Source organism: Eimeria acervulina, genomic scaffold (assembly GCF_000499425.1).
Source record: "Eimeria acervulina Houghton genomic scaffold, Eah_scaff393, whole genome shotgun sequence".
Taxonomy (NCBI): Eukaryota; Apicomplexa; class Conoidasida; order Eucoccidiorida; family Eimeriidae; genus Eimeria; species Eimeria acervulina.
This window is the reverse complement of record NW_013547341.1, coordinates 15,771-30,984: the sequence shown is the minus strand read 5'-3', so window position 1 is coordinate 30,984 and position 15,214 is coordinate 15,771. Positions and strand designations below refer to the sequence as shown.

The 15,214-nt window shown below is 56.1% G+C and overlaps 3 protein-coding genes across 3 annotated transcripts; 1 reads left to right on the top strand and 2 right to left on the bottom strand.

Annotated features, from left to right (window-relative positions):
- Positions 1 to 1,071: 1,071 nt before the first annotated feature.
- On the bottom strand, positions 1,072 to 1,902 carry EAH_00036480 (hypothetical protein, conserved; the record flags this gene model as incomplete). The annotated part of the gene is made up of 1 exon (XM_013392056.1): positions 1,072 to 1,902. One exon carries the CDS (start codon positions 1,900 to 1,902, stop codon positions 1,072 to 1,074), a length of 831 nt encoding a protein of 276 aa, XP_013247510.1.
- Positions 1,903 to 2,828: 926 nt separating this feature from the next.
- Positions 2,829 to 6,653, top strand: EAH_00036470 (hypothetical protein, conserved; the record flags this gene model as incomplete). The annotated part of the gene is made up of 3 exons (XM_013392055.1): positions 2,829 to 5,509; positions 5,652 to 5,732; positions 5,855 to 6,653. The coding sequence occupies 3 exons, from the start codon at positions 2,829 to 2,831 to the stop codon at positions 6,651 to 6,653; spliced, it is 3,561 nt and encodes a 1,186-aa protein (XP_013247509.1).
- A 598-nt stretch (positions 6,654 to 7,251) lies between these two features.
- On the bottom strand, positions 7,252 to 14,025 carry EAH_00036460 (zinc finger (C3HC4 type RING finger) protein, putative; the record flags this gene model as incomplete). Its single annotated transcript, XM_013392054.1, has 5 exons — positions 7,252 to 9,858; positions 10,093 to 11,413; positions 11,595 to 12,866; positions 13,038 to 13,177; positions 14,017 to 14,025. 5 exons carry the CDS (start codon positions 14,023 to 14,025, stop codon positions 7,252 to 7,254), a joined length of 5,349 nt encoding a protein of 1,782 aa, XP_013247508.1.
- Between the last annotated feature and the right edge of the window lie 1,189 nt (positions 14,026 to 15,214).

The window sequence follows — 15,214 nt, the reverse complement described above, 5'->3', positions numbered from 1 at the left end:
TATATATGTATATGTATATATATATATATATATATATATATAGAGGGAGAGAGAGAGAGCTACATACATATATATATGTGCATATACATATATATATATATATATAGATGTATATATATATATAAAGAATTCTTTCTTTCTTTATTTGTCTTCAGTGTTGGCCTTATCGTTTTTCTTTTAAACTTTTGCTTCAAACTCATCGCCTTCAGCCTTTTATCGCTTTTGGCTGTCTCTTTTCTGGGTCCTGTTTGTGTATTTGTTTATTTGTTTGTTTATCTGTTTATTTGTTTATTCTTTTTGTTCGTTTGTTTGTTTGTTTGCGTGTTATTATTAATAATAATAACACTACATAGTATACATAGTATATATATAATGTGTATTTTATATATATATATATATAATTATATAGTTTTATTTGCTGCTCTCTCCTCTTGTGTCTCTCAGCTGTTTGTCTCTGCCTCTAAAACGCCGAGCAGCGGCTTCGTCGCAGCAGCAGCAACAGCAGCAGCAACGGCAACAGCAGCCGCTACACCTACAGCAGCAGCAGCAACAGCAGCAGCAACAGCAGCTCTGCTGCATCAACCTGCTATATCTTTATTAAATTGTTTCTAAGGGAGTTTTCTCTGTGTATATTTCACTATTGGGGCCCCCACAAAATATACAGCCAATAGACAGCAGCAGGTGCTGCAGCAGCAGCAGCAGGTGCAGCAGCAGCTGCTGCTGCAGCAAGAGACAAACCCTGCTCTACAGGCCTGTGGGCCGCTGCTGTGCAGCACCGGCAGCAACAAAGAGAAAGCAAACGAAGCAGCAGCGGGCCTCCTGCAAACTTTGTTGCTGCTGCGTTTGCTGCTGCTGCAACGGCTGCATATTCTATTCGGCTATTGCTGCAGCTGCAGCAGCTGCAGCAGCAGCAGACGCTGTTGCTGCTGCAGCAGCAACAGCAACAGCAACATCCGCTGTTTTTCACCCCACTGCGAGCTACCACCGCACGATGAGTACCACCACCAGCAGCTGCAGCAGCAGCAGCAGCAGCAGCAGCAGCAGCAGTAACAGCAGCAACGGGAGGAGTGTTTACCAGCAGAATTTGTCTCTTCCTTGCTTACACCTCAAGTCAAGCTTCTGTTCTGCTGAGAGCTCGTCTTTTGATTTTATTTGTTTTACGGTGTATCCCCACATCCCCTTCTTTTCTCGAACAGAGACAACCCTTCCTGCCTTCTTCATCTTCTTCTTCAGTTCTGCTGCTGCTGCTGCTGCTGCTGCTGCTGCTGCTGACTCAGGGTCGCCGCCCTCGGGTGTCTCATGACTGCTGCTGCTGCTGTTGGTGCTTCCTGCAGCTGTTGCAGCGCGTGCAGCACGTGCAGCAGCAACAGCAGCAGCTTTTGCTCTATTTGCTGCTGCAGTTTTCTTAACTTTAAACTCTGTCGTAGAGATGAAGTCTTTTGTGAAGCCCGAGTGTATATGCAGCGTGCGGTCTGTCTGTACAGCAACAACCAGCGCCTCCTCTTGCAGCAAAGTTGCGGGGTGCAGCAGCAATAGCGTGTCTCCTTCTTCTACTTCATGTCTAAACTTTGTATTAAAACCCTGAACGACTTCACCAGTAGCAACAATACGCCCAGTACCTTCAATTATATCTGCTTGTTGCAAGCTGCTGCTGCCTGCTGCTGCTGCTGCTGCTGCTGCTGCGGCTGCTGCAGCGGCTGCTGCTGCTGCTGCGTCTTCTTTGCCAGCTGCTGCTGCTGCTGCTGCAGCTGCTGCTGCTGCTGCTGAGGCTTCAGAAGGATCCAGCAGCAGCTGCTCGCGCTTACGCTTCCGTCTCTCTTTCTTTTTAATTTCTTTTAGGTCGCCCCCCTTCTTGCCCTTCAGCCGCAAGCTGCCCCCTGACACGCGGTGATAGGCCTCCATAGAAACCAATTAACAAACAAACCTGCTGCTGCTGCTGCTGCTGCTGCTGTTGCTGTTGCTGCTGCTGCTGCTGGGGCTGCTGCTGTGGCTGGGGCTGCTGCAGGTGCAGCTGCTGCTGTTGCTGCTGCCCCTAAAGAGGGGACAAACCGACCACGAGGTCGGATGAAGGATGCGCTCCCCCTTCCTTCTTCTGCTGTTGTTATTTTCCTGCTGCTGCTGCTGCTGCTGCTGTTATTGCTGCTGCTGCTGCTGCTGTTGCTGGCGCTACTCACCTACACCAGAGCTTCAGAGAGGGCGAGTGCTGCTGCTGCGGTGTACGTACACTCCGATTTTCGTTGGAGTCCTTCCAGTGATAGCTGAGCAGCAAACAATGTGTCGGCTGCTGCTGCTGCAGCAACACGAGCAGCAGCTGCTGCTGCGCACGCAGCAGCAGGAAAGATTATTGGAGTACGACGGGAAAAGATATAAAAACGAATATAAAAGAATGTACCTAGACTGAGATCAGGAAGTATTGAAGCGACGCTGCTGCTGCTGCTGCTGCTGTTGCAGCTGCTGCTGCTAGGGGGGCCCCGTGTTGGGGCTGTGGCTCATGCTGCTGCCGCTGCAGCCTCTGCTGCTGCTGGTGTAGGAGCAGCAGCAGAAAACTGCAGCAGCAGCAGAGCGACGCTCTGTGCTTTTTCAGCAGCTGTACCAACTGTGTCTTCGCCTCGTGCTGCTGCAGCAGCAGCCTTTCAACCGCAGCAGGTGCAGCAGCAGTGCAGCTGCTGCAGCAAATCATATTCCCCAACCCCTTCTCTAGCAGCACCGGCTGCAGCCTTTAAAACAGCAGTGGCAGCAGCAAATCAAGCAGCAGCAGGAGTAGGAGCAGCAGCAACAGCGGCAGCAGCAGCAGCAGCAGTAGCAGCAGCAGCAGCAGCAGCACAACAATGGAGGAGACGGCGGCCCCTGGGCGTGCTGCTTCTGGGGACTGGAGTGTGAAGCTGCAGGCTCTAAAGGCGCGGATGAAGAAGGCAGGTGCTGCAGTTGCTGTTGCTTCTGCTGCTGCTGAAGCAACTCCTATTGAGGGGGCCTTCGCATCCCAGGGGGCGCCCATCTCTGCTTCTGCTGCTGCTGCACTAACCACTTCTTCGCCTCCTCCTGCTGCTGCTTCTGCTGCTGCTGGGGGACTGGCAAGAGACGGACGCCTCAAGCCGCCTCCGCTTCAGCGGAGACAGCTGCAGCAGCAACAGCTGCCGCAGCAGCAGCAGCTGCCGCAGCAACAGCAGCTGCAGCAGCAACTCCAACTACCGCCTCAGCAGCAGCTGCAGCAGCAGCAGCAGCAGCGCGGGACCCAACCGAAAAAGATCCCAACAACTGCACAGGGCCGGCTGCTGCAGCAGCTGCAGCAGGCCCTGCAGCAGCCACCTCCGCCTCCCTTGCAGCAGCAACAGCAACAGCAGCAGCAGCAGCAGCAACAGCAGCAGCAACAGCAGCGAACAGTTGTGCCTCGAATGGCCTCTACACCGGTAGGTCGGGCATCTTCTCCTCCCTTCGATTCAGGTGCTGCTGTCGCTGCCGCTGCAGCCGTACCCCTTGCTGCTTCCGCAGCCGCTGCTGCTTCCCCCAGCTTTGCTGCTGCAGCAGCAGCAGCACCGGTGTCGCAGTCATATGCTGCTGCTGGCAGCAGAGACTTCGACGCTCCGATGTCGTTTGAGGAGTTGATGCGCAGAAAGAGGGAAAAGGAGCAGCAGCAGCAGCAGCAGCAGCAGCAGCAGCAGCAGCACAGAGAACCAGCGACTACACCCCAACGGCTCTCAGACCCTACAACCGCTGCAGCACCTCCAGCAGCAGCAGCTGCGCCAAGTTTCCCTCCAAGGCGGCAGCAGCCGCAGCAACAGCTGCAGCAGCAGCAGCAACAACAGCTGCAGCCGCTGCAGCCCCCCGTGCAGCAGCTAAAGCCACAGCCCAAGCAGCAGCAGCAGCAACCGAAGCCCTTCACAGGGAAAGCAGCAGGGCAGCAGCAACTGAACATGCCTCCAGCAGCAGCAGCAACAGCAGCAACACCTGCTGCAGCAGTTACAAGGACCGGGCAGCCGAAACAGCCGCTGCAGCCGCAGGCGCAGCAACAGCTGCAGCAACAGCTGCATCAACAGATGCCTCAGCAGCAGCAGCAGCAGCGGGTCCCCTTGCAGCAGCAAATACCACAAGAGCAACAGAGGCAGCACTCACCTGTGCAGCAGCAGTGGCGGCAGCAGCAGGTGCCGCAGCCTCCGCCTCCCCCGCTGGTGCAGCAGCAGCAGCAGCAACAGCAGCAGCAGCGGCAGCAACAGCAGCAGGCACATCAACAGAAAGCTGCTCTGGCAACGCCTCCTGCAGGATTCGTTGTTCAGCCTCCACCAGGGGCCCACCGCATGCAGCAGCAGCAGCAGCAGCAGCAGCGACAGCTCCAGGTGCAGGCGCCAGTTGCTGCTGCTTCAAGCCAGCAAATGCCCAAGGCAAAGGCGGCGGCTGTGCGAGCTGCCCCAAAAGCAGCAGCAGCAGCTGCTGCTGCTGCAGCTCCAGCAGCAGTAGCACCACGTGCAGCACCTGCTGCAGCAGCATCTGCTGCAGTACCTGCTGCACCAATCGCAGCAGCAGCTGCGCGTGCAACACCTGCAGCAACTGCTGCGGCTGCAGCAGCACCAGCATTAGCAGCAGCTCCATCAATACCTGCTCGTGCAGCGCCTGCATTAGCTGCAGCAGCAGTACCAGCAGCAGCAGCAACCCGCGCTGCTGCTGCAGTAGCACCGGGAGCAGCAGCAGGAGCAGCAGCAGCTGTAGCTCGAAGACCCCACGCACCGAAAGCAGCAGCAGCAGCAGCAGGAATTGCTGCTGTTCCGGTGTCTCATTCTGCCCCTGCTGCAGCTCCGCCGGGTCCTCCAGCAGCGGTAGCAAGGCCTCATATGCACCAGCAGCAGCAGCAGCCACAGCAGTTGCAGCATCAGTTACCGCAACAGCACCTGCAGCAGCAACAGCAGCAGCAACAACAATTGCAGCAGCAGCAAATGCAGCCGAAGAAAGCGGCGCCTAGGAATACAGCAGCAGCTTCGTCTGTCGCTCCTGCTGCTGTACCTGTGGCGGGCACAGCAGCAGCAGCAACAGCGCAGCAGCAGCAGCAGCAGCAGCTTGTGCGGCCAGTCCAACCGCAGCAGCTCAAGGTTCAGCAGCAGCAGCAGCAGCAGCAGCAAAGACCACCAACAACCGTCCCACCGCTGGCGAAGCAGCAACAGCAAGCGGCAAAGGCTGCACCCAGGCTTCCCCAGCAACAGCAGCAGCAGCAGCCTCAACAGCCGCCCCAGCAACAGCAGCAGCAGCAGCCACGCCCTCCTGCTGGTGCTACGCTGCAACAGCAGCAGAAGCAGCGGGCTGCTCTTCAGCAGCAGCCAAGCGCACCCTTGGCGAAAGCACAGCAGCAGCAGCCGCAGCAGAAGCAGCAACGCGTTGCCCCAGTATCTGGAGGGGCGAGGCAGCCTCAGCAGCAGCCACAGCAGCAGCAGCAGCAGCAGCGGCAGCAGCAGCAGACTACAACCACTAGGGTAGCTGCCCCAAAAGCTGCTGTTCAAGGCATCCGCTCTTCTATCCAGGACACGTAATTCTGCTGCTGTTTCTGCTGCTGCTGCGGTTGTTGTTTCTGCTGCAGCTGCTGTTTCTTCTGCTGCTGCTGTTCCTGGTCTTGTGCGCGCTGCTGCTGCTGCGTCTTGCTGCTGCTGTGTTTGCTGCTGTGCTTGCAGCGTTGCTTTTGTATGCTGCGAGTGCTTCATTACTTGGGCTGCTGCTGCTGCTGCTGCTGCTGCTGCTGCTTTCTGTCGCTGGTAATGCCGTTAGTATTGTGGTTTTGTTTGCTTTGTCGCGCGTTTGTGCTGAGCATTGTTGGTGCTGCTGCTGCTACTGTTGCTGCCGCTGCTGCTGCGTGTGGGGTGTCTGTACACCGCAGGGAGCAGCAGAAGGTGGTAGAAGCTCTTGCTGCTTGCTGCTCAGCCTTCGCTCCTCTAAGGGGCCCCCTTTGGCCTTGGGGCTGCGGCTCAGTGGAAGCTACGGTGAAGCAGCTGCAGCAAGTGATTGCAGCAGCAGACTCGCGAGTTGCTGTTGCTGCTGCTGCTGCAGCTCCCACCGTGGAAGCTGCTGTCGCAGGCGCAGAGCAGCAAGAGGACCCTGTCACGCCGCTACTGCACCGCCGCACGAGGCAGCAGCAGCAGCAGCAGCAAGAGCAGCAGCAGCAGCAGCAGCAGCAGCAGCAAGCCTCTGCATTTGCCCCGCTGCTGCCGCTGCTGCGCCTGGCAGCAGCAAAATCTGCAGTCGTCTCACGCGACCAGCTGTCGTTTGTTGAGATATATGGAGCAGCAGCAGCAGAAGCAGCAGGAGCAGCAGCAGACGGAGCAGCAGCAGATGCCACAGCACCCTCAGCAGCAGCAGAAGCAGCTCTTGCTGCTGCTGCAGCAAAGGCACACGCCCCCTCTGCTCAGCAGCTCCTGCAGCTGCCGTCAGAAGACCTCGTCCAGCAGCTTGAAGCATTTGCGCTGCAGCAGCAGCAGCAGCTAAAATCCATAGACACGCAGTTTGCTGCTGCTGTGGGTAAACGAATCATCAGCACCGATGCTGCTGCTGCAACACCACCTGCAGCAACAGCAGCAGCAACAGCAGCAGCAACAGCAGCAGCAACACCCCAGCAGCCGCTTTCAAAGAGACCGAAGGTCGTCTCCACACTCACAGCCGTGCCTCCAGCGGGGGCATAGGCGGATATGCATGCAGCAGCAGCAACAGCAGCAGCAGCAGCAGCAGCAGCAACAGCAGCGGGAGAACGGCAGCATCTTCTTCTAAGGCATTGGCCGATGTGCAGCAGCAACAGCAGCAATAGCTGCTGCTGCTGGAGCTGCAAGAGTTTCATTTAAAACTGCAGAGCCCAACCAGCAGCAGCAACAGCAGTGGTAGCTGGTGCTGCTATCGCTGCTGCTGCTGCATTACTCCTAAGCACAGCGGGGTGTACATACACCCGAGAGCTGTACGGCTCAGCAAAACTAGCAACTGTCTCCTTTAAGTTTATAAAGATCAGCAGCAGAATTAATAGTGCTGATACCCCTACTACCGCTGGCTGCTGCGGTTGCTGCTCCTAGTGTGTATGCTGCTGCTCCTGTACTTGTTGCTGCTGCTGTTGCTGACGTTCTGGTGCTGCTACATCTGTTGCTGCATGCAATCCCGCGTTTACTTAAAGACGGGTTCAGCAGAAGCTGCTGCAGAAGCAACTGCAGCAGCAGCTGCTGCTGCAGAAGTACCTGCAGCAGCAACTGCTGCCGCAGCACCTGCAGCAGCAGCTGTACAAGTAGAACAAAATCATCAGAGTGCGGTGGGGGCTCCAGCAGGAGCTGCTGCTGCAGGAGCTGCTGCAGGAGCAGCTGCTGCTGCTGCTGATGGTGCAGCAGCAGCAGCAGCAGCAGCAGGCGGAAGCTGCTGCGCCCCTGCATTCAACGAGCTGGAGCGACGCCCCACAAAGATGGGGGGCTGCACTGAGGGCCCCTGCAGCAACCATGGGGCCCCCGGCAGTGGCTGCGGTGTATGTACACCCTGAATATAGCTAATGCCTACAGGGTGTTGCTGCAGCAGCAGCTGTTGCTGCTGCTGTTGCTGCTGTTGCTGCTGCTGCTGACTCCAGTCAGCACTCCAGTAGCTGCTTCCATCAAAGGAAGCCCCGCCGCTTCGTGGTACGCGCTGCTGCTGCCGCAAGTGCTGGCTATGCTGTTTCTGCTGCTGCTGCTGCCTATGCTGCTGTTGCTGCTGCTGCTGCTTTTGCTGCTGCTGCGGCTGCTTAAGCGGCTGTTGCTGCTTCTGCAGCAGCTGCTGCTGCATCGGCGACTGCTCCTCTGCTTGCTGCTGTCTTAGGAGTCGTCGCTGACGGCGAGAAAGCTTCTGCACTGGGGGGGTGGCGTTGCAGCAACAGCTGCTGCTGCTGCTGCTACTGGTGCTGCTGCTGGTGTTGCTGCTGCCCTCAGGGGCTAACCATGTTGCTGGTGCGGCAGCGCCCTTCCCCAAGTCGCCGCAGCTGTTGCCACGTTGTATCTGCGCTCTCTGGCTGCTGCTGCTGCTGCTGCTGCTGAGGCTGCTGCTGCTGCTGTGCAGACTAGGAGCAGCAGAGCAGGGCGATGCACTAGACAGGGGACCCAATGTAGGCAGAACTTCTGAAGTAGACAGGTGGTGAGTTGCTGCTCTTTCGCTGCTGCTGCTGCTGCCGCCGCCGCCGCTACGCAGCGTTTCCATTTGCTGCAGCTGCAGCTGTTGCTCCTGCTGCAGCTGCAGCTGTTGCTCCTGCTGCAGCTGCAGGTGCTGTTCCTGCTGCAGCTGCAGGCGCTGCTCCTGCTGCAGGTGCTGCTCCTGCTGCAGCTGCAGGTGCTGCTCCTGCTGCAGCTGAAGCTGCTGCTCCTGCTGCAGCTGCAGGTGCTGCTGCTGCTGCTGCAGGTGCTGCTGCTGCTGTTGCTGCTGCTGCTGAGGCTGCTGCTGCGACGCAGCAGTGTCCGTTGCTTCATGGTTCCAGCCAACACCTTTCAGCTCTGCTAGAATTGCTTGCAGCTGCAAATCAAAGTCTTCACCCCCCGCGTTGCTGCTGCTGCTGCTGTTCCTGCTGCTGCAGCTTTTGCTGCAGCTTTTGCTGCTGTTGCTGCAGCTTTTGCTGCTTTGGCTGCTGCTGCACAGCGGCCCTGAAATGCTCGTAGAGCGATCGCCAATACATACACACCGCGTGCAAGATACGATGCCGCAGTGTTGCTGCTGTTGCTGCTGCTGCAGCAAGTGTTGAGGGTGCTGCAGGTCTTGCTGCTGCAGGAAAGAAAGAAGAGCTGTCTGTTGGTGCAGCAGCTCCTTCGGATCCGGTTCATCAGTGGGCTGCTGTTGTTGCTGTTGCTGCTGTTGTTGCTGTTGCTGCTGTTGCTGCTGCTGCAGCTGCTGCAGGTGCTGCAGCAGCAGCTGCTGCTGCTGCAGCGCCTTTGGATCTGCTTCGTGGCCGGGAGGGACCGAAAGCAGTGCTTGCTGCTGCTCCTGCCCCTCCTGCAGCAGCAGTGAAAGAGCAAAAGCGAGGTCATCCGTTGTGTTTGGAGTAACCTGCTGCTGCTGCTGATGTTGCTGCTGTTGCTGCTGCTGCTGCAGCTGCTGCTGCTGCTGCTGCTGCTGCTGCTGCTGCTGCACCTGTTGGAACAGCAGCTGCTGTTGCTGCTGCAGCTGGTGCAGCAGTAGCTGTTGTTGCTGCTGCAGCTGCTGCACGCCGGGCTGCTGCCGGCAGCACTGCGACCCAGTAGCAGCAGCAAAGAGCGGTTGCTGCAGCTGCGGTGCGGCTACCGCATGTGCTATCTGCTGCAGCAACACCACGTCCCCCTCTCCCGCTGCTGCTGCTGCTGTTGCTGCAGCTGCTGCTGCATTTGCTGCAGCCGCAGCAGCAGCATGAAGCGCAGCAGCCCGCAGCAGCAAGGCTGCCAAGTCGCTCTTGCTGCCTCCCCTTGTTGCTGCAGCTCCTCCGCAGGAGCCCCTGCAAGGCGTCATATGCACACAATCCGAACAGCATATTTGCTGCTGTTGCTGCTGCTGCTGCTGCTGCCGTTGGTGCTGCACTGCACCCACATGAGAAACAGAATGTCTTGTGCATGCGCATGCACAATACTGCTGCTGCTGCTGCTGCTGCTGCTGATCGATGCACGGGGGCACGGATGGCGGCGCAGGAGCAGCAGCAGTAGCAGCAGCAGCTGCTGCTGCTGCTGCAGGGATGGGGAAGCTAAGAAGGCAAGGAGAAGCATCTGGCCTGTCGCAAGCCTCGTCTGCATCAGCTCCACCATCATCTGCAGCAGCAGCCGCAGCAGCAGCGGCTGCTGCTGCTGCGGCTGTTGCTGCTGCTGTCTCTGGTGCTGCTGTATTCGTCTCCTCTCCCCCTTCACCCAGCAGCTCAAGAGAGGAGTCATTCCTCTGCAATCACAAATGGAAGCAGCAGCAGCAGCAGCAGCAGCAGCAGCAGCAAGGATAGGAACTGCACCAACAGCAGCAGCATTTCGTGGCCACTAAGGTGCAGAAGCAGCAGCAGCAGCATCGACCCGTCAGCTTCGCTTTAAAGTCCCAGCCGTGGAAACAGCAAAAGCAACAGCAGCAGCAGCAGCAACATCAGCAGTAACAACAGTAGCAGCAGCAGCAGCAGCCACATACATATGGAGGTTCTGTCTTGGGTCCGAAGCAACGCCGAACGAAGGCAGCAAGCGCATCATCGATTGTAACTTCTGAAGACCTAACTGCCCGGGGTGCTGCTGCTGCTGCTGCTGCAGCAGCAGCAGCAGCAGGTGATGCTCCTGCTGCTGCTGCCAATGTATTCTCCTCCGTCGGCGCTGCTGAACCGCCGCGCCTTCTGTTCCCGCCTCCACTCCCTCCCCCAAGCCTGCTGCTGCTGCTGCTGCTGCTACTGCTGCTGCTGCTGCTGCTGCTGCTACTGCTGGTCAGGGCCTCAGCAGTGTGGAGACTGCCGGACTCCGCGTCTCCTACAAAGCTACCATCTGCGTCGATGTAAGCAACTCTGCTGCTACTGCTGCTGCTGCTGCTGCTGCTGCTACTACTGCTACTGCCGCTGCTGGTGCTGCTGCTGGTGGTGGTCTGCGGATCGTGGGAGTTCCCAGTGCTCGTGTGTATGTGCTGCTGCTGCTGCTGCTGCTGCTGCTGCTGCTGCTCAAGCTGCAGCAAGGGTTCTTCTAAAGGGACGATATTTGTTCTGCATGAAGGGCATCGGGTGAGGCCCATGCCGGTGGAGTTGCTGTCGTTATTTGCTGCTGCAGCAGCAGCAGCAAAGCAAGAGAAGCAGAACCTGTGGCAGCAAGCTCTAAGAGTTACAGGCTTCTCAATAACATCAAGACATATAGGGCATGAATACTTCTCTAAAGGAGGAGGCTGCCCCGTTAGCTGCTGCAGCGCTGCATCAGAGAGCGTATCCAAGGACGTCAGCAAATGCGGTAGAGCTAAAGACGAATGCCAGCTCTCACGACGCAAAACAGAAGCAGCAGATGAAAAACAAGCTGTCATTATATTCGTATTGCTGCTGCTGCTGCTGCTGTTGTTGTTGTTGTTGGTGGTGTTGTTCAAGTTACTGCTGCTGCTGCTGCTGCTGCTGCTCATGGAAACAGAAGAAGTTCCGGCGCAAGCAGGCGAAAAACCGCTCCCACTGCTGCTACTGCTGCTGCTTGTGCTGCTGCTGCTGCTGCTGCTGCTGCTGTCTCCGTCAACAGCAGCCAAGCCTTCTGCCACCTGAAGGAAGCAGCAGCCGTGGCATGGATGAACAGTCTCAGCAGCAGCAGGAGCAGGAGCAGCAGCAGCAGTAGGCACCGCAGCAGCTGCAGCACGGACCCCACTGCCGCCTTCCGCTGTAAGTACCTCGCCAATCTCTACTGCTGCTGCTGCTGCGCCTGTTCTTGCTGCAAGGGCTCTAGCTGCTGCTGCTGCTGCTGGCTGTGCAGTTGGTTCGCAGCTGCACAGCAGCTTCTTCCTGAGACACAGCAAAATAAGCAATAACCCTCACAAATCAATCTGCTGCTGCAGCAGCAGTAGCAACACCAGCAGCAACGAAAGCAGCAACAGCAGCAGCAGTAGCAGCAGAAACGGAAACAGTAGCAGCATTAGCAGCCACATCAGCAGCAGCAGCAGCAGCAGCAGCAGCAGCAGCAAACCTCTTTTTTGTGATCTTGACTACTGCGACTGTATTCCATATGATGAATTTACGCAGCTCGCGGCAGCCCTTGAGGGCCTCCTGCAGCCTCTGACAGAAAGATACTAGAGCCTCTAAAGCTGGTGAAGCTGCTGCTGCTGCTGCTGCTGCTGCTGCTTCAGGAGAGATTGCTGCTGCTGCAGATGAGGCTGAAGTGAGTTCTGCTGCGCCGTCTGGGTCTCCTGCTGCAACGCTGGATAACGCCTCTTCCTCCTCTGGAATATCTGCTGCTGCGGCTGCTGCTGCTGCTGCTGCACCTGTACTTGCAGCCGCTGCTGTCGTCGCAGCAGCAGCTGCTGCTGCTGTCGTTGCAGCAGCAGGCACTGCTGCTGCTGCTACAGTTGAGGCGGCTGTCTCCTGCGGGTCCATCGCCGCGGAGCCTGCTGCTGCTGTTGATTCTGCTTCAGACTCCGTTGTTGCTGTCTCTCCCTCAGTTGCTTCTGCTGCTGCTGTTTCTCCATCTGGAGCAGCAGCAGCAGCAGCTGCTGCTGCTGCGCAGCCAACAGACAGCAGCACGTCAAGAACCTGCTCCAGTGAAGTTGAAGCAGAAAGCCTGCGGCGTGTCTCTTCGGGTAGCTGCTGTATTGCAGCCGCCCAAGACCCTGCTGCTGCTGCTGCTGCTGTTTCTGCTGCAGTTGGCGGTACGGCTGCTGCAATACCAGCAGCAGGTGCTGCAGCAGCAGCACGAGCGCTTGCCTCTGCTGCTGCAGCATCCCCTAAGGCAGCCTGCCCTCCCTCTTCCAGGTTGTCGTTATATTGCTCCTGGTGGTGATCTGGTTGTTGCTGCTGCTGCTGCAGCTGCTGCAGCTGCTGCTGCAGCTGCGTATATGGATCCTCCTGCTGGCGTTCGAACTCCTGCTGCAGCAGCAGCTGCTGCTGCTGCAGCTGCTGCAGCTCCTGGGCATACTCCCCACGTACTAAAGCCAGCTCCTCTTCTAAATCAACAAAAAATAAACGGAGACAGGAGACACATTCTCTATAGTTGCGCTCCTTGAGCAGCGCAGCAGCAGCTTTAACCCTCTTCTTGAGTTTTTTATAGTCAAGAAAGTGCAGCCGCTGGCAGAGCCACGCCTCCTTGCGAATGTTCTTGCCGAACTTCATCTTCGCCGCTGCTGCTGCTGCTGCTGCTGCTGATGCTGATGCTGCTGCACCAACGGTTGCTGCAGCATATGCTGCTCCTGCTGCTGCCTGTACTGCTGCTGCTCCTCCAGCCTCTGCTGCTTCCTCCCGCCTTCTATAACCCCAAAAGCCTCATTTTCCCAGGGTAAAAAAGGCTGCTGCTGCTGCTGCGGCTGCCACCCCAAGCCGCTGCGCCACCTGTTGCCGCTGCTCCTGCTGCTGCTGCTGCTGCTGCAGCAGCAGCTGCTCGACCCATAGGACGAGTCTTCAACGTCTCTGTTACCACAAAATCTGCAAAGCACCGGAGTCCGCCAAAGCAGAGCAAAATCCCAGCTGCCGCTGCTGCTGCGCTGCTGCTGCTAGGTGTCCTAGTCTGCTGCTGCTGCTGCTGCTGCTGCAGCAGCAGACTCGATCTTCCTGCTGTACCTGCAGCCCTATCTCCGGAGGAGACAGAAAACACACAAAGGTTAAGAAAGGAGGTACTACTTTTATCATCTTCTGCTGCAGCAGCCGTAGCAGCCGGCAAGACTGCAGCAGCTGCGGGAGCGGCAGCGGGAGCAGCAGCAGCAGCAGCAGCAGCAGCAGCAGCAGCAACACGGAGTCGGCCGTCGCCCAGTGCAGCTACTTTCCCTTTAATGTTTGAGGTGCTTGATGAAATTGTTTCTAGGTTGTGTGTACGTCATGTGTGAGTCTCTTAATCACCCAACTGCTGCTGCTTCTGCTGCTGCTGATGTTGCTGCTGCTGCTCGTGCAGCAGCGGGTGCTGCTGCTGCTCTAGGTGTAGCTACAGTAGCTGCTGCTGCGCCTCACACACTGCCCACGTTAAGCGCACCGTTACACGCCAGCAGCAAAATGAGCGTGAGAAGTTATTTTAGCTGCTGAAAGCAAAGAAAGCATATTCATCGACGCCTCCCATGCAGCAGCAGCAGCAGCAGCAACAACAGCGGCACGAGTGCAGCATTATCCGAAGTAAGTACATGAACACTAACTTGTCCATAGAACTCATCCTGGAGGCAAGCAGAGGCGCAACAGCATCAGCAACAGCAGCAGCAGCAGCAGCAGCAGTTGTCTCCATATCTTATACAGCCAGCAGCAGCAAGGTTGGTTGTGCTGCACTCTGGAAGTGCAGCAAATGCTGCAGGGAGGTGCGTCGCATGTCTTCTCAGACTGTCTCCACTCCGTCAGCCCCAACTCAAAATGAAAGGAGACAATTTGCTGCTGTTGAAGTGTCTCTGTCTTCACTCTTTTCTTCGGTTGCTGCTCACCACGGCCATGCTATAAGATAGCAGAGTGTTGGTGCAAGCAGCAGCACAGCATGAGCAGCAGCAGCAGCAGCAGCAAGTAGAAAAGGCGGCGTTGACTCCGTAGACGTTGCTGCAGCTGCGCTGCTGCTGCTGCTGACCTTGTTGCTGCAGCCCTTGCTGCTGGTGAGGCTGCTTCTGCTGATTCTTCTGCGCGCTGCTGCTGCGCATCTCAGCTGGATAGGACATGTGGAGATATTGGTGCAGCAGCAGAGACTGCAGCAGCTGCTGCTGCTAATAGTAGTAGATACCTCTCGTATCAAGAGGCCTTCAAGAAGAGTATTCAATAAAGGAGTAAAGCAGTACAGGAGATAACAGCATTACTACCGAAAGATTTTAATTGAACAGATCCTTCGCCAAACATATCCCGGAAAGTTGAAGCAAAAGGAGCAGCCAAACCATCCCCCTGCTGAAGCATGCACATTAATTGCAGAAGATTTGTTCTTTTATTGCCGGTTATATCAAACTCAAAGAGGTAATAGCCTCAATCCCTAAAGACATTCATCAGGAGAGAGCGCCCCGCTGAATTGGAGTTAAAGTTATTTATATTAAAATTTTCAAACAGCAGAAGACTTCTATTATAGATTCAACAGAGAAACATGCTGCAGAGCAACCTCGCATGCAAGCCTATTGTGCTCAGCACTTTTTCATTGCTGCCTCTATCAGCGTTATTATAGAGTTTTTAGGCTTTAGTTGAAGCCGCCCCCTGCATGGAAGGAGAAGTATAAACGCAAGCATCAAACAGAAGATGCTGCATCTACCCTTCAAACTCTTCATCAAATGCACTCAGCTTGAAAGTCAACCTCCGGCTGGTTTGTGGCAGTAGTCTTATCCTTACATATATGTATATATATATATATATACATATATATATATACATATATATAATATAATATATATAAGATATATATATATAATATAATATACAATTCGTGCCAGAAGGCGCTAAAGAAAACTTCACATCCCTTTCAGAAAGGATATTGTTGTGACAACCATAAAGCTCTTGAAGAAGATTAACGAATAATTGAGCAGCTTCCTCTTCTGTGGCTGAGCACAAGTAGGGGAGAAAGGGGCTGAGTTTGCTGATTATATCTTTGCAAGACAATTTGAATTGCTGTGTATAGACAGTGAATATACATACACTCATCCATTAGTCAGAGGG